Source organism: Geotrypetes seraphini, chromosome 8 (assembly GCF_902459505.1).
Source record: "Geotrypetes seraphini chromosome 8, aGeoSer1.1, whole genome shotgun sequence".
NCBI lineage: Eukaryota > Metazoa > Chordata > Amphibia > Gymnophiona > Dermophiidae > Geotrypetes > Geotrypetes seraphini.
The window spans coordinates 89,501,694-89,526,190 of record NC_047091.1 but is presented as its reverse complement, the minus strand read 5'-3'; the positions used below and the strand labels follow the sequence as shown (position 1 = coordinate 89,526,190).

The following is a 24,497-nucleotide window of genomic DNA, read 5'->3' as shown; positions in this document are numbered from 1 at the left end:
TTGGACCTAAAGTCTGTTTGATTAGGATGTACTATATGCGTTTTTTCTATAAAGTTGATTATGTGATTAAAGACAACCATTTCTATTAATTTGGCAAGAAAGGAAAGATTGGCTGTAGGTCGGTAATTTGATTCGATTGCAATTGATTCTTTAGGGTTTTTTAATATTGGACGGATGATTGCCTCTTTCCATTCTTTTGGTATAAATCCTGTGGTTAGACTAGTCTCAATCAATGTCTGATTAAGTAGCGTACTAAGGGGGGGGAGATCTGCCCCGGGTGCAAGTCCTGAGGGGGTGCTCCTGGCCTTGCCGTTCAGTCCCCCCCACCCGCGAAGGACCGCTCGACCCCCTGGCCTCCCTGCACCACCTATGAAGCAGCTCGCAGTGGGATCGCGATATCAGCGATCCCTGAGCTGCTTCAACGCTGCTTCCTGCGCCGTGGTCCCGCCCCTCCTCTGACATCAGAGGAGGGGCGGGACCACGGCAGAGGAAGCAGCTCCGAAGCAGTGCAGGGATCGCTGACATCGCGATCCTGCTGCGGGCTGCTTCATAGGTGGTGCAGGGAGACCAGGGGGGCGAGTGGTCCTTCAGGGTGGGACGGGCAGGCAGGCAGGTAGGCCTTCAAGGGGGAGGAGGGGTGACAGACAGGCAGGCAGGCCTTCAAAGGGGGGACAGGCCTTCAAGGGGGGGACAGCAGGCCTTCAAGGGGGGGGACAGGCCTTTAGGGGGTGCATGCCTTCAGGGGGGTGCAGGCCTTTGGGGGTTGCAGGCCTTCGGGGAGAGTGCACGCCTTGGGGGGGAGTGCAGGCCTTCAGGGGTGGGATGCAAACCTTTAAGGGGGGGGACAGGCCTTCAGGGAGGGGGGCCCTAGTGTAGAAATACACGGAAGGAATGGGGGGGGTTCAAAGAGACGCGCATATGCCGGACTTTGGGTGGGAAGAAATAATGGGTCTGAAAATAGAGAAGAGGGAGAGAGATGATGGACCGTGTTTTTTAGAGAGGGAATGAACAGAAAGGGAGAGAAGTTGGACACAAGGGATGGTGTGGAGGAGGGGATAGAGATACTGGATAGGAGGGTAGTTGGGAAAAGAAAGGGAGAGATGGTGGACCCTGGGGTGGTGGGGAAGGAGGTAGAGATGCTGGATGAAAGGGTAGTTAAGAAAAGATGGATCTGTGGAGGGAGACGAAAAAAGGATAGATGCCAGACCTCCTGGGGAGGGAAGGGAAACGGGGAGGACAGAATGGCAGATGAATGGTTAGCATGCAGAAAGAAGGAAGAAGGAGACCCTGGCAAGCAAGTTATCAGAAGACAACCAGAGCCTTGGACCAACAAGATTTGAAAAATAACCAGACAACAAAAGGTAGAAAAACTAATTTTATTTTCTGTTTTGTGATTACAATATGTCAGATTTGAAATGTGTATCCTGCCAGAGCAGGTGTTAGACTGCAAACGTGAGCTAGGATTTAACAGAGAGCAAAAGCCCTTTTTGTTTCTTTATTTTATTTACACTACAGCGCCAGTGTGGTTAGGAGAAGCCAAAAGGGGTGAAAAAGCTATAAAATAAACCCACCAGGATGTTTGAAAAACAAACAAACACCCAATTGGGCAGGAAAGTTGAATCGAAAAACCAATTCAATAGGCTGAATCGAATTGAAATTTTTTTTATTTCTTGAATCGGGCAGCACTAGTTTGCACTACTGTCTTAGACTTTAGGACCTGGGATTGGGGAGAGATGGCATCCTCAGTACTTTATAATGCAAGTGAAACGAGGATTTGGTCAGACTTTTGAAGGGTCTGCAGAAGAAAAATATTGTACAGGCCAGGGACATGAGACAGCAGGAAACGGGAACTTTTCTTCCTTCTATTTTTGTGAATGGCAAGGCTGAGGATATCAGAGAGTTCAGTTAAAATATGTGCTTTATAAGAAAATATAATAATGTGTTTTATAAAGTTTATAAGCATTGCTGGCCTACCCGGTGAGGTGTTCCTAATGATGGTGGTGGTGGCGGCAGTGTGTCAATGTGTTGAGTGGAAGAGGTGGTCTGGGAAATTCTGCTGAGCAAACTCCGGGCCCATTTCCACCCCCCAGTTAGTCCACTCCACTCAACTGGTTCACACACTGAGTGGGTCTTTGGGAGTTGTGCCTGGGTAGTTGTTTTGGGATCTCTTCCAGTGGTTTGTCAGTATCTCCTTGTGGTCCAAGGAAGGAAACTTTGTTAACCTTAGCATTGACCTTCAGAATATGTTTGTAACAGCGCTGCTTGTGTGGCATTAGGCTATGTAGTGATCGAAAGAAAAAACCAGACCTTTGCACATTTTTGCACTATATGGTGGGTGTATGAGGAGATTCACATTTCCTGCACAGCTAAGTCCTTGTGAAGTTACCTTGTTCTTCCTGTATTTGACATCTAGCAAGGTCTCTGTTTGGAAGGAAAGATCTAAGCTTAAAAATGAAGTGGCCAGAAGTTATGGTAAAAGCAGATAGCATTGCTGATTTTAAGAAAGGTTTGGACAAATTCCTGGAGGAAAAGTCCATAGTCTGTTATTAAGACATGGAGGAAGTGTCTGCGTGCCATGGATCGGTGGGTTTTGACCAGGTACTAGTGACCTGGATTGGCTTCCATGAGAATGGGTTACTGGGCATGATGGACCATTGGTCTGACCCAGTTAGGCTATTCTTATGTTATGTTCTCATCTGTAGGGGCCTTTGGTTTCACTTCTTATTTTAATGTATTTTTTTTCTGGGAACTTATCAGTGTTTTTTTAGAATGGGAACAAAAATGGAAGAGAATTAATGTGTGTGAATGGGGGGGGGGGTTACTAATTTCTTCAGCTAAATAATTAAATCCACTTCAACCAGACATAGGAGAACTCACGCACCATTCACATACCCTCCAACCAAAATCGTCAAAAGAAAAAAAACTGTTCGACAACCTCCTAACACTCGACCCCCAACTCTACAACCTACCACAAACCACAAACTACAACCACAAACTACAAAACCTTCAAAAAAGAAATAAAAACCCTTCTATTCAAAAACACATAAAACTGAACTAACACAATCAGAACTGTCCCAAGCATCACCTGCAACTACTCCATATGTACTTCTGATGTCATGACAATTCAGACATAATTTATGTTATGTTTGGATTAATGGTTACATATATGAGGTTCAATAAAAGAAAATTTTCAGTGCCTGTTTCTATTATGACCATTTATTTTTCATGGTTATTACAAAAAATATTTTTTTACATGGGGGGGGGTATCAAAAAATGATGGACCCCGGGTGCCACATACCCTAGGTATGCCATTGGTCTGAATAAAGGGACCAAAGAAAGAAAAGAGAGAAGCGTTTGAATTAAAATTTGAGCCTTTAATGTTAATACTTTGTAAAAGTTGTTTGAGGTCTTCAAGAGTTGGTATATTAAAATTGGCATATTTGAAAATAGGTATCGTTTGTATTTGTTCCGCGTCTATATTAGAATTAATTTTTGAATCAATGCTTTCTCTAATTTTCTTGATTTTATTTACAAAATAATAAGCAAGATTTTGTGCGGAGGGCTTATTTTCTAGAGCAGGATCTTCTATTTTTTTACTTTTGATTAACTTATTTCATTTAAATAGTTTCCAATCAGTAATAAATATTAATTCAAACCATATAACTTAGCTTTAAGATTCAGACGGTAAGGGGATTCACTTCACCGACATGGCTCATATTTCATGTTTACTGTCTCAAGGTAAACACCCCCTTTTACTAGCCTAACTGTCACTCTTCTACTCTAGTTATATTCTTGAAGACTAGAGTAGGAGAGTGGCGGTGATATGTGCAATTCTTAAAAAATGCTTCTGATATTGGGCATCCTATACAGAATTCAAGGCTCAGTTCCCATACTTCGTCTTGCAGAATAAATACCTTTTTAATAATCTTTTAAATTTACTCAAATGTTCCTGTTGACGTATGTACAACTGGATCTCATTCTACTTGTGAAGGCCTATACAGGAAAACATGCTTGCCCTGGTTACTTTCAACTTTACTTGTTTAATCGTTGAAATATAAAGATCAACACGATCCACAGAGCGCAACTTTGGAAGTGTAACATATGGCAAATCTGCCTTTGGTTAAATGACAATATGTTAGCCCTAAACATCTCAAAAACCAAGACCTTGCTTTTTCCTTGGAAAGAGGGGCTAACCCTATGTGCCCCTATCACTATCAAAGGGACTACCGTACGTTGCAAATAGTTACATCTATCAAAATCCATGGGGTCAACTTTGACACTAAGCTTTTGTACTGTGACCATATTAGCTGTTTGATTAAATCCACCTTTTACATACTACGTTTGATTTATTCAGTATCTAAATTTTTAGATTCCAAATCATTGAACATTCTGATCCATTCCCTAGTAATCTCTAAACTTGATTACTGTAATTCTTTATTCAGGAGTATCACTCAACAGGAAATGTGATGCCTTCAAATCATACAAAACACAGCCTTAAAACTAATTATAAATGCTAGAAATTTTGATCACGTATCGCTACTCCTGGTAAAAGCCCACTGGCTCCTGGTCTCACATAGGATTACATACAAAATAATTATGCTGTCATTTAAAACACAAGTATTTAAAGCTCCACTAATCATTGACAAACTCCTCATACCATACGCCCCCCTACGGTCGCTTCAGTCTAACAGTCAACACCTACTAACCATCCCTTCATTGAAAGTAATTAATACAAGGAGCCAAAATATTTTCTCTGTCTTTGCACCTCTACCGATTCACTTAAGAGAAGAAAAATCTTTTGAACAGTTCAGAGGCAACTAGAAAAGCTTCCTATTTAAAGACGCTTTAAATTTATAACATCCATTATTAGGTTATTTTTCTACCAATTACATTTCCCCACTTCTAATCATTCTTTGATTCCTTCATCTGTATCCCCCACCTTGTTGTTTTTCCCTTAAATGTGCCACTATCCTATCTTATATTGTGTTTCTCCCCTTTTTTCCCCTCTGAATGTATTTGTATTTTGTAATTAATCAAAATGTCTGAAAGTACTAATTTCTGTACCCAGTTTTGTACATCGCTTAGAAAGTCTGATAAGCGATATAATCAAATTTTAAATAAAACTTGAATACTATCAACTAGATATTTTGGTGCTAATCAATGTGCTCAAAGATTATCAATCAACAACAATTTATAATGTATACTGTACTCCAGTTTAAGCCAGTACAATTTTATATAGTATTCTGATATATGTTAACGCTTCTCCACTCAAAATAATGTCTGAACAATTGAGTTTTGCGCAACTTGCAAAGCACACAGAGCCGTTGTAGGTTATGCCCCACAAAACGAGGTTACAATAATCAAAACTCAATAAAAGTCCTGTCTGCAAAATAATCTTAAAATTACTCCCTTGACAAATATGGTCTGAGATTACTAAGGTGAATTTGGGAGAATCCACTGCTTATTCCATAGATAAGTAACATATTATTTTGTAATCATGCAAGATACATAGACCGGGATTGGGCACAGTTGGAAATAGATTACTGGGCTTAATGGACCTTTGGACAGTTTACATCAACCATGATCTTCATATTTACATGTGAAATTATAAGCAGGTATCATATTTGCATATACAGTCCTGGGGGTCTCCCTACTGCTGGTATTTATACTCCCACCAAGTGTCTGCCTTCACTTTAGAGCACAGATCTGAGCTGGGAGCAAGAGAATTTCCTTTTTTACAATGCGGCAGCTACAGACTTTGTTACTCTGTGTCCTGCTCTGCTTTTCATGTATGTACGGCATTAAATGTTTATAAATTGGATTATATATAAGAATAGTATAAATAGTAATTTATGAATTCTTTTTTGTTCTGCTTCCAGATGTTCAGTCTCAGACGCCTGTGATGTCTCCTCCTGTTCTCTCTGCTAGACTTGGGCAAAGTGCGACTTTTAACTGTGATGTTGGAGTGAAGAATAACCATGTTACAGGTTTTCTTCAACAGATCCCGGGAGAAGCTCCAAAGCTCATCCTGAACCACCATCACACCTACTCAGCACCAAAGTATGGACCAGGAATTTCAGCAGCACATTTCACTTCCACTATAGACAGTGCCGGGACAGTGTATCGGCTACTTATAAATAACGGAGAACTTAAAGATACAGCTCTTTATTACTGTGCAAAATGGTATGATAGTCCCCAAGGATACCACTCTGATAAAGTACTTGACAAAAACCTAGACTGATCTGTGTAGAAGAGCACAAAGAGGAAGAGAAAAGAGCAGGTGTTAGAAGCAAATAGAGTGTGACAGAGGGAAAGAGCAGCGTTGCTAACTTCTGCTTCCTTGTTTTTCCTTCTGCTATGGACAAGGATCCACTTCACAGTGGGAGCAAAACCACTTCTATATCCCATCCCAAGAATTCATCAGGATCACTGACTCCCAAGTTCTATCTATAGCTTTCACTGGGACACAGTCTATATCTCACTCCCAGTGATAAAAGTAGGTGACTAAATAGGCTTACCGGATGTTTGGAAAAACCCAGATATGTCCTCTAGACTAAGGAGTCGTCCTCAACCTTTTTGATACCAAGGACCACTTTTATAGAAGTAAATTTTTCCAGGGACCGGTAGGGGAGGGGGACGATTCAGAGCGGGTTTGTAGGGCAGTTTTATACACAATATACATTTCTATTATTCTTAAGTTATAATATCATAATAGAAATTATACAACTTACCATAATGCAGAATCAGTGGGAGCCCTGAGCTTGCAGAACCCCGATGACCCCGCCAACCCATCCCCCTGTGCAGCACCTTTCCATCTCTCCCTCCCGTCCTATCCCACACAGCCGACCCGCCCACCGCCATACTGACATGCCTCCGTTTGAAACAGCAGTGGCGGCAGCAGTGAACAGGCTGCATTGCTGCTTTACCCGCTGGAGCCTTTTCTCTGCTGCTGCGTCATTGATGCACGAAGTGCAAATTATTTACATGCAATCATTTAGTGAACGATTGAGACATGCGCAGAGCCCTAACAGTAGTGACAGCGTAAACAGCCTCCTGTCACTGCTGTCATGGATTCGGCTGGGTTGGTTGCTTTTTTTCTTTTCTTTTTTTTTATGGCACAGATATCCCCCACCGCTGGCCCTCCTCCAATGACCCCTGAACAAATGCACACCCTACCCTGACACATGGCGACCCACAAATGGCAGGAGGGATGCCCACTCCCTCCTGCCATGAAAAACCTACCTTCCCCCCACAAAAAAGATACTCCCCAAGACTCTCCCCCCCACTGAACTTAAATATGGCAGGAGTGATGCCCATACCTTCCTGCTCCTCCACCAGCCACTGACTGCAATGTGGGCCTTAGGCCCCTCCCCAGTGTATCATCTAATGCACAGGGAGGGGCCTAAGGCCTTCATTGACTCAGATGCTTCAAGCCCCTACACTTGGGTAGGCTCTTAGGCATCTAAGCCAATCAGAAACTCCCTTAGGCTCCCTCTGTATCCCAGATAAAAGGGGGTGGAGTTTTAGACTTAGGCTCCCTCTGTGTATACAGGATACAGATGGAGCCTAAGGGAGTCCCTGATTGGCTCAGATGCCTAAGACCCCACACAAGGGGAGGGTCTTGAGGCATCTGAGCCCATCAGGGCCTTAGGCCCCACAACATGCATTAGTTGATGCACCAGGGAGGGATGTAAAGCCCACATTGCAGACAACGGCCAGTGGAGGAACAGGAGGAAATGACTGAACATCCCGCCTGCTCCCGACTTAAAGGTACGGGGGGGAGGGGCGATGGCAGGAGGGAATGGGAAATAATAGTATCCCACTGGAAAAACTCAGGATGGACTCTGCTATTGAACAGTGATTTATTTTACTCTGTAGCAAAAAAGGGTGTCGCACAAAGTAAAAAATCAATCAAATACTATACTCCTTATAGTCATCCTCTATAATAAAACCCTAAGCGCACATGCACACTTGGGATGTCGTGTTCCCTGACAGTGTGATGTGTCCCTCTGTACCGAATTCCATTTTCAAACACAGAGGCAGGGAATACGCCAGCAACTCCCCCCCTCACTCACCCAGACAAGAAACCGCTGCTGCCGTTGCTGCTCCACTTCAAAGCAGCCTGCTGAGGATCGTGGCCGGCTGTAGTGAACCTCGAATGCCGCTCTCCACCTCAGTAGCACGTTCCCTCTGATGCGATCCCGTGCATCAGAAAGAACTTGCTACCGAGGTGGGGAGCAGCCTGTGAGGTTCCCTACTGCCGGCCGTGATCCTCAGCAGGCTGCTTTGAAGAGGAGCAGCAGCGGCAGTTCGTGCCGATGGGCCAGAAGAGGGAGCAATACAGGCAGGCAGGGGGCCAGAGGGAGAGGGAAAGGGGGCTGCTTTGGGGGTAGGTGTGTGCTGCGGGAAGACAGCAATCATGCTTTGCACTGGGAAAGGAAAGGAAGACAGACAGAAGACAGACAGACAAGCATCCAAGGAGAGAGAGAAAGAAAGACAGACAGACAGACACACATATCTATTCTAGCACCCGTTGATTTAACGGGCTTAAAGACTAGTCAATTATATACTTTGGATCTCAGCAAAATCTGCCGCATTCCAAATCTTATTACTGCTAAGATGGGAGTACATCAAATCTTCACTGATCCAATAAATTTATCCAACCTTCAGTTTTAATCTATTACTTATTTTTTAACTTTTAAGAACATAAGAACATAAGCAATGCCTCCACTGGGTCAGACCCGAGGTCCATCATGCCCAGCAGTCCGCTCACGCAGCGGCCCAACAGGTCCAGGACCTGCACAGTAGCTCCCTATCTATACCCCTCTATCCCTTTTTCCAGCAGGAATTTTCCAATCCTTTCTTGAAATCCAGTACTGTACTCTGTCCTATTACGTCCTCTGGAAGTGCATTCCAGGTGTCCACCACACGCTGGGTAAAGAAAAATTTCCTAGCATTTGTTTTGAATCTGTCCCCTTCCAATTTTTCTGAATGCCCTCTTGTTCTTATATGTTTTGAAAGTTTGAAGAATTTGTCCCTCTCTACTTTCTCTATGCCCTTCATGATCTTGTAGGTCTCTATCATATCTCCTCTGAGTCTCTGCTTTTCCAGGGAGAAGAGCCCCAGTCTCTCCAATCTTTCAGTGTATGAGAGGTTTTCCATGCCCTTAATCATTCGTGTCGCTCTCCTCTGGACCCTCTCAAGTGTTGCCATATCCTTCTTAAGGTACGGTGACCAATACTGAACACAGTACTCCAGGTGCGGGCGCTCCATTGCCCGATACAACGGCAGGATGACTTCTTTTGTTCTGGTCATAATACCCTTCTTAATAATACCCAACATTCTGTTTGCCTTCTTCGCGGCTGCTGCACATTGTGCCGTTGACTTCATTGTTGTATCTACCAGTACACCCAAATCTCTTTCAAGGTTACTTCCCTCTAATACTAATCCCCCCATTTGGTAGCTGAACATCGGGTTCTTTCTCCCTATATGCATGACCTTACATTTCCCTACATTGAAGTTCATCTGCCATTTATTCGCCCACTCCTCCAGTTTGTTTAGGTCCCTTTGTAGGTCCTCACACTCTTCCGTAGTTCTAACCCTTCTACAGAGTTCAGTGTCATCCGCAAATTTTATAACTTCACATTTCGTCCCCGTTTCCAGGTCATTAATAAATACATTAAACAGCAGCGGTCCCAGTACAGACCCTTGTGGAACTCCGCTCGTGACCTTCCTCCAGCCCGAGTAGTGACCCTTCACTCCAACCCTCTGTCTTCTGCCTGCCAACCAGTGTTTGACCCATCTGTGTACATCCCCTTCCACCCTGTTGTTCCACAGCTTCCTAAGTAGCCGCTCATGGGGTACCTTGTCAAAGGCCTTTTGGAAGTCGAGGTAAATGATGTCTATGGGTTCCCCTTTGTCCAACTGGCTGTTCACCCCCTCAAAGAAGTGCAGTAAATTTGTTTGGCACGATCTTCCTTTGCAGAAGCCATGTTGGCTCGCTTTCATCAGCCCATGTTTTTCGATGTGCTCACAGATGCTGTCCTTTATCAGTGCTTCTACCATCTTGCCCGGAACCGATGTCAAACTTACCGGCCTGTAGTTTCCCGGGTCTCCTCTTGACCCCTTTTTAAAGATAGGTGTAACATTTGCTATCTTCCAGTCCTCCGGGATCTCCCCAATTTTCAAGGATAGGTTGCAAACTCATTGGAGTATTCCCGCTATCTCATTTCTTAATTCCTTTAGTACCCTAGGGTGGATTCCGTCCGGGCCTGGTGATTTGTCGCTTTTCAATCTATCTATCTGTTGGAGGACATCCTCATGGCTCACCTCTATTGTTGACAGTTTTTCTTCTTGATCACCATGGAAGATTACGTCGGGGTCTGGTACAGTGGATGTGTCCTCGCTTGTGAAGACTGACGAGAAGAATTTGTTTAACCTGTCAGCTACCTCTTCTTGCTCCTTTATCACTCCCTTTTTGTCTCCATCATCCAACGGTCCTACTTCCTCCCTCGCCGGTTGCTTCCCTTTAACATATCTGAAGAACGATTTGAAGTTTTTTGCCTCCCTGGCCAGCCTCTCTTCGTATTCTCTTTTCGCTCTCCTAACCACTTGATGACATTCTCTTTGGCGTTTTCTGTGTTCCTTCCAGTTTTCCCCAGTTTGGTCCTTTTTCCATTTCCGGAATGAATTTTTCTTGTCTCCTATCGCTTTCTTCATCTCATTGTTTATCCATGTGGGTTCTTTTGTTCGTTTTTTTTGCACCCTTTTCTAAATCTGGGGATGTACATATGTTGTGCTTCTTGCACTGTGTCCTTGAATAGAGACCAGGCTTGCTCTACAGTTTCTCCTCTCCTCGAGCTATTTCTGAGTTTTTCCTTACCATTGCTCTCATAGCATCATAGTTCCCTTTCTTAAAGTTGAACGTTGTCATTGTGGTTCTCTTCCCTTTTGCTGTACCTACTCCTAATTTGTACTGAATCATGTTGTGATCGCTGTTTCCTAGTGGTCCTACTACTTCCACTTCTTTTGCAGGTCCCCCTATTCCGTGAGGATTAGGTCAAGAGTGGCATTACCTCTTGTTGGTTCCTTGACAAGCTGATCCATAAAGCAGTCCCTCACAGACTCTAAGAATTCTGTTTCCCTCGCACAGTTCGAGTTTCCAATATCCAATTTATCCCGGGGTAGTTAAAGTCTCCCATTACTGTCATTTTCCTGTTGTTGCCTTCCCGCCTTAATTCTGCTGCCAGATCTTTGTCGTTTGCTTCCGTTTGTCCAGGTGGACGATAGTATAGACCCAACCTTATGTCAAAGCCATTTTTTCCCAGTAATTTAACCCATAATGACTCCAATCCTTCCGCCTTTGGTTCTATATCCACTCCGGACAAGGGAATGGTGTCTTTTATGTATAGTGCTATTCCTCCCCCCTTCTTGTGGGCCCTGTCTCTTCTATAGAGTTTGTACCCTGGCAATGCTACGTCCCATTGGTTATCCTCGTTCCATCATGTTTCCGTGATTCCAATGATGTCTAGGTCTCCTTTTTTGGCTATGACTTCGAATTCTCCCATTTTGGACTTTAGGCTCCTTGCATTTGCGTACAAGCAATTTAAGTCCCAGTCTTTTCTTTTCTCGGCTGGTTTTACATGTGTTTTGCTCCTCTTGCCATCCCCTATCTGGGCTGCCAGTCCCTGATTTATGTTCCTTTCTTCCTCATTTCTTTGTGCATCTTTTTTGTCTGCAACCTGATTTCCCAATCTCTCCTGTTCCTCTAATTTTATCTGTTTGCCCTTCTTGTTGGTCAACAGTTTCTGTTGTTCATCTCTTGCTTGTTCCCAGCATTTTTCCCGCTCAGTATCTTCTTTGGATATTCTTGTCCGAACTGTCGACGTCGGGTCAACTATCGGCTTTCCCCTTCTTCTCAGTTTAAAGCCTGCTAAATTCCTCTCTTGACGTTGTTTGCTAGCAGCCTCGTTCCTGCCTTACTCAGGTGTAGTCCGTCCCTCCTGAAAAGCTTGTTCTTCCCCAAAAAAGTTGTCCAGTTCCTCACAAAAAGGAATCCTTCTTCTTCGCACCATCTCCTCAACCATGCGTTTATTGCTTGGAGCTCGGTCTGCCTCTTCACGTCTGCCCTCGGTACTGGCAGAATCTCTGAGAATGCTACCTTCTGTGTCCTCAGCTTCAGTTTCCTTCCTATTTCCTTCCTATTTCATTTAAATAGTTTCCAATCAGTAATAAATATTAATTCAAAGCATATAACTTAGCTTTAAGATTCAGTCGGTAAGGGGGTTCAATTCACCAACATGGCTCATGTTTCGTGTTTGCTGTTTCAAGGTAAACACCCCCTTTTAATAGCGTCACCGTTACTCTCCTACTCTAATTATATTCTTGAAGACTACAGTAGGAAAGTGGCGGTGGCATGTGCGATTCTCAAAATTTGCTTATGAGATTAGGCATCCTATACAGAATCCATGCCTCAGTCCCCATACTTCATCTTGCAGAATAAACACCTTTTTAATAATCTTTTTTAATTAGTCAAATTTTCCTGTTGACATATGTGCAACAAGATCTCATTCATCTTGTGAGGGCCTACACAGGAAAACATGCTCGCACTGCTTACTTTCAACTTTACTTGTTTAATCGTTGGAATATATAGATCAACACGATCCACAGAGCGCAACTTTGGAAGTGTAACATATGGCAAATCTGCCTTTGGTTAAATGACAATATGATTGCCCTAAATATCTCAAAAACCAAGACCTTGGTTTTCCTTGGAAAGAGGGGCTAACCTTATGTGCCCCTACCACTCTCAAAGGTAGTACGTTGCAAATAGTTACATCTATTAAAATCCTTGGGGGTCATCTTTGACACTAAGCTTTAGTACTGTGATCACATTAGCTGTTTGATTAAATCCACCTTTTACAGACTATGTTTTATTTGATCCGTATCTAAATTTTTAGATTCCAAATCGTTGAACATTCTGATCCATTCCCTAGTAATCTCTAAACTTGATTACTGTAATTCTTTATTCATGGGTATCACTCAACAGCAAATGTGATGCCTCCAAATCATACAAAACACAGCCTTAAAACTAATTATAAATGCTAGAAAATTTGATCACGTATCGCTACTCCTAGTAAAAGCCCACTGGCTCCTTATCTCCCATAGGATTACATACAAAATAATTTTGCTGTCATTTAAAACACAAGAATTTAAAGCTCCACTATTCATTGACAAACTCTTCATACCATACGCCTCCCTATGGTCGCTTCAGTCTAACAGTCAACACCTACTAACCATCCCTTCATTGAAAGTAATTAATACAAGGAGCCGAAATATTTTCTCTGTCTTTGCACCTCTACCGATTCACTTAAGAGAAGAAAAATCTTTTGAACGGTTCAGAGGCAACTAGAAAAGCGTCCTATTTAAAGACGCTTTAAATTTATAACATCCATTATTAGGTTATTTTTCTACCAATTACATTTCCCCACTTCCAATCATTCTTTGATTCCTTCATCTGTATCCCCCACCTTGCTGTTTTTCCCTTAAATGTGCCACTATTCTATCTTATATTGTGTTTCTATCCTTTTTTCCCCTCTGTATGTATTTGCATTTTCTAATTAATCAAAATGTCTGAAAGTACTAATCTCTGTACCCATTTTAAGTTTTGTACATCGCTTAGAAAGTTTGATAAGTGATATAATCAAATTTTAAATAAAACTTGAATACTATCCACTAGATATTTTGGTGCTAATCGATAAATAATCAACAACAATTTATAATGTATACTGTACTCCAGTTTAAGGCAGTACAATTTTATGTAGTATTCTGATACATGTTCACACTTCCCCACTCAAAATAATGTCTTAACAACTGAGTTTTGCGCAACCTGCAAAGCACACAGAGCCGTTGCAGGTTATGTCCCACAAAACGAGGTTACAATAATCAAAACTCGATAAAAATCCTGTCTGCAAAACAATCTTAAAATTACTCCCTGACAAATACGGTTTGAGATTACTAAGGTGAATTTGGGAGAATCCACTGCTTATTCCATAGATAAGTAACATATTATTTTGTAATCATGCAAGATACATAGACCGGGATTGGGCACAGTTGGAAATAGATTACTGGGCTTAATGGACCTTTGGACAGTTTACATCAACCATGATCTTCATATTTACATGTGAAATTATAAGCAGGTATCATATTTGCATATACAGTCCTGGGGGTCTCCCTACTGCTGGTATTTAAACTCCCACCAAGTGTCTGCCTTCACTTTAGAGCACAGATCTGAGCTGGGAGCAAGAGAATTTCCTTTTTTACAATGAGGCAGCTACAGACTTCGTTACTCTGTGTCCTGCTCTGCTTTTCATGTATGTACGGCATTAAATGTTTATAAATGGGATTATATATAAGAATAGTGTAAATAGTAATTTATGAATTCTTTTTTGTTCTGCTTCCAGATGTTCAGTCTCAGACGCCTGTGATGTCTCCTCCTGTTCTCTCTACTAGACTTGGGCAAAGTGCGACTTTTAACTGTGATGTTGGTGTGAAGGCTAATGGTGTTATAGCTTTTTACCAACAGATCCTGGGAGAAGCTCCAAAGCTCCTCCTGTACCACCATCACAGCTACTCAGCACCAACGTATGGACAAGGAATATCAGCAGCACATTTCACTTCCACTATAAACAGTGCCGGGACAGTGTATCAGCTACTCATAAATAATGCAGAAGTTAAAGATACGGCTCTTTATTACTGTGAAAAATGGTATGACGGTCCCTCAAGATACCACAGTGATAAAGTGCTTGACAAAAACTTAGACCGATCTGTATCTAACATCACAAAGAGAAAGTGAAAAGAACAGGTGTTAGAAGCCAATAAAGTGTGAAAGGTGGAGAGAGAGCAGTTCTGCTACCTTATTTTTCCTTCTGCCATGGACAAAGATCCACATCACAGCAAGATATATGAGAGCAAGACTGCCTCTATAATCCTATCCCAAGAGTCCTTTTGGATCACTGAAACCAAGTTCTATCTATAACTTCTTTTGAAGTACAGTCTATATACCCACTACCAGTGACAAAAGTGGGTGACTGACTCCAACATCTGTCTAGATCCTATTTCTAGGACACAGTTCACTAACTATAGGCTCTGTCTATATCCGCTATCTCCTTCCCCAGAGCATAGTGTGAGTCACCGACTCCGGAATCTACTTATAGTAACATAGTAGATGAGAGCAGATAAAGACCCGAATGGTCCATCCAGTCTACCCAACCTGATTCAATTTAAATTTTTTTTAATTTTTTCTTCTTAGCTATTTCTGGGCAAGAATCCAAAGCTCTACCCGGTACTGTGCTTGGGTTCCTTCTGTCGAAATCTCTGTTAAAACCTACTCCAGCCCATCTACACCCTCCCGGCCACTGAAGCCCTCCCCAGCTTCTTCTTGAAAGGCTATTTCAGTCAAGTCCAGCTGGGAATGGATTCTTCTTGCCATCATTTTAGCTCCTTACTAGAGAATGACATAGGGATGAGTACCCATGGTTAACCGCAGGGTAGGATTGGGGACTGAGCCCACAAGGCAGGGACGGAGACAGAGCCTGTGTGGATGGGGCGGGGTCAGGGATAGAGCCTAAGTGGACAGTACAGGGGCAGGAACAGAGCCCACCCAGACAAGGACAATCCTCACGTCATTCTCTAATACTCGAGACTAGTATCAATATGTAAAAATTTAACACATCTTAGATAATTGGCAACTGAATTCAATGATTAAAAATAATTGCAGAAGAGTTTTTTTTGGATTTTGACCTATATATATATATATATAATTTGTGTCTTGTCTGCCTTTGATGTGGCAACAAGAGTCTTGTCTGATGATCAGTTTTCTACCATCTGCAACATCCTTCCATCATGTGCCCAGCTACTCAAGCAACTTACTGTTACTACAACTGATTCATCATTCGTTGTTGGCATCCATGAGCATTTCCAACATTTAATAGACACTTATTTTCCTGTTCATCTGCTGTTTAGGTTCTCTTCTATACCCATGTCTGAAAGACAATCCAATTATCTTCCTAGATGATGGAAAAACATAGGCAACTGAATCTTTGGGAAGGTTGTACAAAAACCAGATTGAAATGGAAGGCTTTATTTGTGATTTAGAAATAGTTGCACAGAATATTGTCTCTTTTCATACTTTAATAAAAAGATTTAAATATAAAATCATAAGTGATGGAGTCTTGTGCAAATGAGGGCAGTTTGTGGGGATGGAAATGGAGCCTGCATGGAAGGAGCAGAGATGGGTACAGAGCTTGTGGGGATGGGGACAAACTTTGTCCCTGTGTCATTCTCTACTTCTTACCCCTCTGGAGCTATTTACTACATTCAGACTGACTAACAGAAAGTTCGGCCTCTTTTTGTGCTGACATCATCAGCCAGCATCGAAGCCCCGCAGATGGGACCTGCAGACCGACCCCTCTGAAGGGTCCTGCAAAAGGTCCTTTGTGCGGTTCAAGGAGGATAAACAATCGTAAAGTATTAATATGCTTTAACTGTTCCTTTTAAATCATCAATATGCTTTGGTTCATACTCTCTGTCCTTTGCTTTCTGGACTGGTCAATTCCCACCAGTCTTGATCCTTAGTGTCCTGGGAATATATTTTACTATGCATTGCCAAATATCTATCCTGTGTACAATCTCTCTTCATCGCAGAAGACTGAGGTCATTATAGGCAATTGACCTATCAATAGACTGAATACACCTAGATCTCCATCTATTATCAAGAATCTGCTATGTGTCAACTTCTCCAATTAACTCCTTACCCTCTCATTTATTTATACCGTACTTTTATTTTAATGCTAGGGCAGTCTGTAATAAACCTTTTATTATTAAGGACCTGATAGGAGACACACAGGTTGGTTTTGCTTTTATCACTGAAACTTGGATTATAGATAACGATCCTTTTGTTTTAAATGCTCTGCCCTTAAGACTATAACACCATAAGCACTTCTAGAACTGGAGGAGGAATCGCTGTTATTTATAAGGAGTTTTTAAAACTCTCAGTAGTAGAATCTGAATCAGACCAGATTTGGAATTACTTTGCTGTAAATTGATTGATATAAATTTAATAGGAAATGTGGTCCTTATTATGGTCTACTGACTTCCAGGAAGCTGGATGAAGACTAAGGAAAGGCTTTCTGAATTCCGTTTGTCAATTATCACTTTTTATCATAGAAACATGATTACATTACATTACATTACATTAGAGATTTCTATTCCACCATTACCTTGCGGTTCAAGGCGGATTACAAAAGAGTTATAAATGGTGGGATACAATGGAAGATCATTGATGAATTCAAGAGAAGTTAAGGAGAAGAACAGGTAGTATCTGTGGGACGGGACGAAGGTGGGAGGAGGGAAGGTATTTGAGATGTTAAGAGTGTTTCAGTGATTTCTTGAAGAGTATCATTTTTATTTCTTTTCTGAATGTCTTGTAGTCGGGAGTGGTTATCAGTAGGTTGGAGATTTGGTTATCTAGTTTTGCTGCTTGTGTTGCTAAGAGGCCGTCATACAGTTTTTTCCATTTGACTTCTTTGATTGGAGGGTGTGTGAAAGGGGTGTGTGTTTTTCTATATCTGGGTGATGTAGTTTGGTTGAGGCGGTTGTTTAGGTAGAATGGGCTGTCTCCGTTTAAAGATTTAAATAGCATGCAGTAGAATTTAAATAGTATTCTTTCTTGAACTGGTAGCCAGTGTGAGTCGATGTATGCCTCTGTAATATGGTCATGTTTCTTCAGTGAGTAGATGAGTCTCAGAGCTGTATTTTGTATCGTTTGTAGTTGTTTAGTCATTGTTGCAGGGCAGGGGAGGCAGATAAAAGCCAGATGGTTCATCTAGTCTGCCCATCTGAAGTAACCATTATCTATTTCTCTCTCTGAGAGATCCCACACCTTCTTTAATTCAGACACAGTCTCTCCACCACTTCTTCCGGAAGACTGTTCCATGCATCTACCACCCATTCTGTAAAAAAGTATTTCCTTTGATTACTCCAACTCCATCCAACCTCTTAACTTCATCCTATGCCCTCTCATTCCAGAGCTTACTTTCAGTTGAAAGGACTCATGTGCATTTATGCCACGTAGGTATTTAAACGCTTTTATCATATCTCCCCTCTCCAGCCTTTCTTCTAAAGTATAAATATTGATGAAGACCATGCACCATTTTAGCAGCTTTCCTCTGGACCAATTCTATCCTTTTTATATCTTTTTGAAGGTGCAGTCTCCAGAAATGTACACAATATTCTAAATGAGGTCTCACCAGTCTTATACAGGGCTATCATTTCCTCCTTTTTCCTACCTCTTCCTATGCACCCTAGCATCCATTTTAGCTTTCGCTGTCACCTTTTCAACCTGTTTGGCTACCTTAAGATCATCATATACAATCATACCCAAGTCCCACTCTTCTGTCATGCACATAAGTTCTTCACTCCCTAAACTGTACCGTTCCTTCGGGTTTTCGCAGCCCAAATGCATGATCTTGAATTTCTTAGCATTAAATTTTAGCTGTCAAATTTCAGACTATTCTTCAAGCTTCGTTAGGTCTTTCTTCATGTTATTCACACCATCCGGGGTGTCTACTCCATTTCAGGTTCAATATCTTCGCCAGTGCAAACAACTACTTCTGCCTGCTCGTGGCGACCTGGCTACCTCTTCCGGGTCACGGGGCTAGGAAGTGATGTCAGAGGGAAAGCCAACACCAAGGATATGGGGGTGGGAAGGGAAAGCGTGAGCGACGAAGGCAGAGAGGAGGAAACGCAGGAGGGGGTTGGCATGGAAGGAGCAAGGGGAGCGGAGAAGATGATGTGGAGGAGGGGCACTACTACCCTCACTACATCACTGGGGGACACAGACCTTTTGCAAAATAGGCATCCGGATTTCCCTGGACATGTCCGGGGGTCCGGACAGCTTTTCAAAACCCGGCACTTTGTCCGGGTTTTGAAAAGCTTCTAAGAAATCGCCAATTTGATTCCTATAGACTGGAATGTTCATAGATCTCATCTTGCCAGAAGTTCTCAAAAATTAAAACTTACATTTCCCTCTCTCAGTGGTAAAAACAGAACCTTTAAGAGATTTAGTCATTCTTTTGCTTTTAAATTAACTGAATTCTGGAATGCTTTACCGTTTACATTAAGAAGTTTAGGTTCTTTTGCTTTATTCCGGAAAATTCTGAAAACTTATTGTTTGCTAAACATTTTGGAAATTAACTATTTCAGTCTACTTTTCCTTGTCAAGTTTATGTATTACATTGTTAACTGAGTCAAGCTCATCTTGGTTGATAACTCGGTCTATAAAACTAAGTTTTAGTTTAGTTTAGATTTACATGGAAGAGTCGGATGCTGCTAGGAAGCTCGGAAAAGACCACAAGTAGAGTCTCGATGGGTCAAAATTCCGGGAACAAATGGAACGGAAATGAAGACTGGCATCTACTACCGACCCCCAGGGCAGTCCGAAGAAATTGATGGAGAAATGACAGGCAAGATTAAACGCAACTGCAAGGGAGGCAAAGCAGTTATCATGGGTGACTTCAATTATCCGGGGATAGACTGGAACCAAGGCACCTCCACCTGCAGTAGGGAGACCAAGTTCCTGGATGCTATAGACGATTGCTTCCTGGAACAACTTGTCAAGGAAAATATGAGAGGAAATGCAATTAAGGACTTAATTCTAAATGGATTATGAGGACCGGCGCAAGGTGTAGAAGTAGAAGGGACGCTGGGAAGCAGTGATCATAATCTGACCTGCTTCAACCTGGACACAGGGGCAAAACATCAATCCAGAACGACGGCAATGGCACTGAACTTCCGAAAAGGGAATTACGAAGGGATGAGCATCATGGTAGGGAATAAGATTAAGAGGATAAGCACTGTAAAAATGCTAGAGCAAGCATGGTCCCTTTTTAAGGACACAGTCACCGAGGCGCAAAATCTATATATACCGCGTATCAACAAGGGATCCAAGATGAAAAAGAACAAGGAACCAGTGTGGTTCACTGTAGTAGTGAAGGAAGCGATCAGAGACAAGAAGACTTCGTGTAAGGAATGGAAAAGGTCAAAAACGGATGAAAACTGTAAAAAGCAAAAACAACATCAAAGCAGATGCCATAAAGCGGTAAGAGGGGCCAAAAGAGACTACGAGGAAAAATAGCCAAGGAGGCAAAAAACTTCAAGCCATTCTTTCGATATATTAAGGGGAAACGACCCGCGAAGGAAGCGGTGGGGCCGTTGGATGACCATGGAATGAAGGGTGTGCTAAATGAGGACAAAGCCATCGCCTACAAACTGAACACATTTTTTGCGTCTGTATTTACCAAAGAAGATATACACAACATACCGGAAGCCAACAGGCTATACGCAGGAAACGAAGACGGGAAGCTGACAGGGTTGACGGCCAGTCTAGAAGAGGTATGCAGGCAGATTGATAGGCTTAAAAATGATAAATCCCCCGGCCTGGATGGCATCCATCTGAGGGTAATCAAGGAACTGAAAGAGGCTATAGCTGAACTGCTTCAACTAATAGCCAATCTGTCGATCAAATCAGGAAGGATTCCGGAAGACTGGAAAGTGGTGAATGTTATGCCGATCTTCAAGAAAGGTTCGAGGGGGAATCTGGGAAACTACAGACCGGTGAATCTGACCTTGGTTCTGGGAAAGATGGTAGAGGCACTGATAAAGGACCGCATCATTGATACCTTGACAAACACAATCTGATGAGGACCAGCCAGCACAGCTTCAGCAAGGTAAGATCTTGCTTGACGAACTTGCTGCACTTCTTCAAGGGAGTAAACAGGTAGATAGACAAGGGCGACCCGGTCGACATTGTATATCTGGATTTTCAGAAGGCGTTCGACAGGGTCCTGCATGATTGACTACTTTGAAAAATTGTGAGCCATGGAATCGAGGGTGAAATACGTGGATTAAAAACTAGCTGGTGGATAGGAAACAGAGAGTGGGGGGTAAATGGACAATACTCAGACTGGAAAAGCATCACGAGTGGAGTGCCGCAGGGTTCGATGCTTGGACCCGTGCTTTTCAACATATTTATTAACGACTTGGAAATTGGTACGACGAGTGAGGTGATTAAATTTGCAGATGATACAAAGTTATTCAGAGTAGTAAAGACGCAGGAGGATTGCGAAGACCTGCAACGTGACATAAACACATTCGAGAAATGGGCTGCGACATGGCAAATGAGGTTTAAAGTGGATAAGTGTAAGGTGTTGCATGTTGGTAACAAAAATCTTATACACGAATACAGGATGTCCCGTGCAGTACTTGGAGAGACCCCCCAGGACAGAGACTTGGGAGTACTGGTCGACAAGTTAATAAAGCCATCCACGCAATGCGTAGCAGCGGCGGCAAAAAGGGCGAACAGAATGCTAGGAATGATTAAGAAGGGGATCACGAACAGATTGGAGAAGGTTATCATGCCGCTGTACCGGGCCATGGTATGCCCTCACCTGGAATACTGTGTCCAGCACTGGTCTCCATACATGAAGAAGGACACAGTACTACTCAAAAAGGTCCAGAGAAGAGCAACTAAAATGGTTAAGGGGCTGGAGGAGTTGCTGTACAGTGAGAGATTAGAGAAACTGGGCCTCTTGTCCCTTGAAAAGAGGAGACTGAGAGGGACATGATCGAAACATGTAAGATAATGAAGGGAATAGACTTAGTAGATAAAGACAGGTTGTTCACCCTCTCCAAGGTAGAAAGAACGAGAGGGAACTCTCTAAAGTTAAAAGGGGATAGATTCTGTACAATTGTAAGGAAGTTCTTCTTCACCCAGAGAGTGGTAGAAAACTGGAACACTCTTCCGGAGGCTGTTATAGGGGAAAACACCCTCCAGGAATTCAAGACATAGTTAGACAAGTTCCTGCTGAACCAGAACGTACACAGGTAAGGCTAGTCTCAGTTAGGGCACTGGTCTTTGGCTTAAGGGCCACCATGTGAGCAGACTGCTGGACACGATGGACCACTGGTTTGACCCAGCAGCGGCTTTCTTCAAGGGTATGGCCCAGGGATATCAGTTAGCGTATGGCCCAGGTATATAGGTTAGCATAATCCATTGTGACAAGGGACACATCAAGCCCATGGTGACTCTTTCCAGGGGTTAAGAATCTAAGAACATAAGCAATGCCTCTGCTGGGTCAGACCTGAGGTCCATCATGCCCAGCAGTCCGCTCACGCGGCGGCCCATCAGGTCCCGGACCTGTGCAGAAATCCTCTATTTATACCCTTCTATCCTCTTTTCCAGCGGGAAACTGTCCAATCCTTTCTTAAATCCCAGTACCGTACTCTGCCCTATTACATTCTCTGGAAGCGCATTCCAGGTGTCCACCACACGTTGGGTAAAGAAGAACTTCCTAGCATTTGTTTTGAATCTGTCCCCTTTCAACTTTTCCAGATGCTCTCTTGTTCTTTTATTATTTGACAGTTTGAAGAAGCTTTCCTTCTCATAACTGGTAAGGAAATAAAGGGAGTCTTTTCTGGGAGCTTCTGGGGCACCTTCTGGCATTCCAGACAGGAATGGCAGTATTCCTTCACATCATGGTAAAGTCCAGGCCAGAAGAACCGGGCAGTCAGATGATCTACGGTCCTGCCTTTCCCAAATGGCTGGTTAGTGTGTGTGAATAAGCCATATTAAGTAGGGGTCTCCTAAAGATCATGGGAATCATAACCTGTTTTCTTTCTTGTGCCTTTTCACTTTTTATTACTCAATAGAAGAGGTTATGACTTTAAAAAAAAAATAATAATAATTTATATTCCACATATCCTACAATTCTATGCGGAATACAAATTATTCAGGTACTCAAGCTTTTTCCCTAACTGTCCCGGCGGGCTCCCACTCTATCTAATGTACCTGAGGTAATGGGGATTAAGTGACTTGCCCAGGATCACAAGGAGCAGTGCAGGATTTGAACCCACAACCTCAGGGTGCAGGAGCTGTAGCTCTAACCACTGCACCACACCCTCCCACAAGTGGGGATATACTTCTGAGAGGGAAAAGAGGATGAGACGAAGAAGAAGAAGTCCTGGTGTGATACAGGTGAAGCAGGATAAGTCCTTTGGATAAAGATGAAGTAACCAGACCTCACAGGAGAAAACCCCCTCCCCTCCCTCTTGCTCTAATAAATCAGTATATTAACTGTAAAAGATATTTCATAACCCACTTGCCAGCTGGCCTATAGTGATTGAGAAATATTCTGTTTCTGAGTTTGCTATGGTAAGCAAAAACTTGTAAGAAACAAGACTTAAATTCCGATGCATGGCACCTGGCCGGATATTATGCAAAGAGGAACACAGCTCATGGTCAGAAAAACAGAGTACTCAGGAACATTATTTAGCAAGATATATCATGTGTTACCACAGCAGAGAAGGAATTTTGGACTCGGAATTGCATATATGGTAAAGGGAAAAGGGCATTTGCAGGAAAGGGTTAGGCCTTACGGTAAACTGAACAGACGTATAAGATGACACAAATAGATAAGCCAGTAAATGAATCTACTTATGTATTGACGTACAAGAAAAATAACCAATAAAGATATATCATGTGATTTAGGCTAACGTGGTATTGACCACCAAGAAATGTATAAAACCAGGCATATAAGCAGAAATAATTAGAACAGACATCAGAGGACCCTTAGGCCTGAGGATCACATCTGTTACATTATATGCTGAATAATTTATTCTTGTAAGCTGTTACTGATTTGTTAATAAATGTATACCTATTGAAACCAGTATATAGTGTGTGGAGTCTCCATTCCGAGGTAGACCTAGACTGCGGCCTACTTCACTTCCTGGCCCTTAGTTCTACTTGGTCTTTTTTCTCCCAAAAGCTTTTCAGAGAGGTCTCTTTTTTATGTTCTTGGGGAAATTGCCTGAACCTACCCACCACCTCATTCTTCAACGATTCTACCTGGTTTGACAGTATCTCCCACTTCCCCTTCTCTTCCCTCCTGGCTGACTTTGGCTTCCTACTCTTTCCTGGTGGGCCTATAATGTCAGGGTTTGAGAAAGAAAATATCTCCCCTAATTGGAGAGTCTTTGTTTCTTCCCTTGAAGCAACTGAGTTTTTTGAAAGGTTGTACCAAAACCAGATCGAAGTGGAAGGCTCTATTTGTGATTTACAAACAACAGTTGCACAGAATGTTGTCCCTTTTTGTACTTTAATAAAAAAGATTTAAATATAAAATCATAAGTGTTTGTCCTCTTGTCATTCTCTACACTGTAAGTGCCGTACAGTGAGAGATTAGAGAAACTGGGCCTCTTCTCCCTTGAAAAGAGGAGACTGAGAGGGGACATGATCAAAACGTTCAATATAAAGAAGGGAATAGACTTAGTAGATAAAGACAGGTTGTTCACCCTCTCCAAGGTAGGGAGAACGAGAGGGCACTTCTCTAAAGTTAAAAGGGAATAGATTCCGTACACACGTAAGGAAGTTCTTCTTTACCCAG

The 24,497-nt window shown here is 42.5% G+C and overlaps 2 gene segments (V, D, J or C); both read left to right on the top strand.

Moving 5' to 3' along the window:
* LOC117365480 overlaps positions 1-6,241 on the top strand; it is a 30,559-nt gene extending 24,318 nt beyond the window's left edge. The window contains 1 exon segment of the V gene segment in view: positions 5,880-6,241. Within this exon segment, the coding sequence occupies positions 5,880-6,241 (362 nt within the window).
* Positions 6,242-14,281: 8,040 nt separating this feature from the next.
* On the top strand, positions 14,282-14,851 carry LOC117365479. The segment is given in 2 exon segments: positions 14,282-14,369; positions 14,460-14,851. Coding segments are annotated over 2 exon segments (441 nt in total).
* The last annotated feature ends 9,646 nt before the right edge of the window (positions 14,852-24,497 follow it).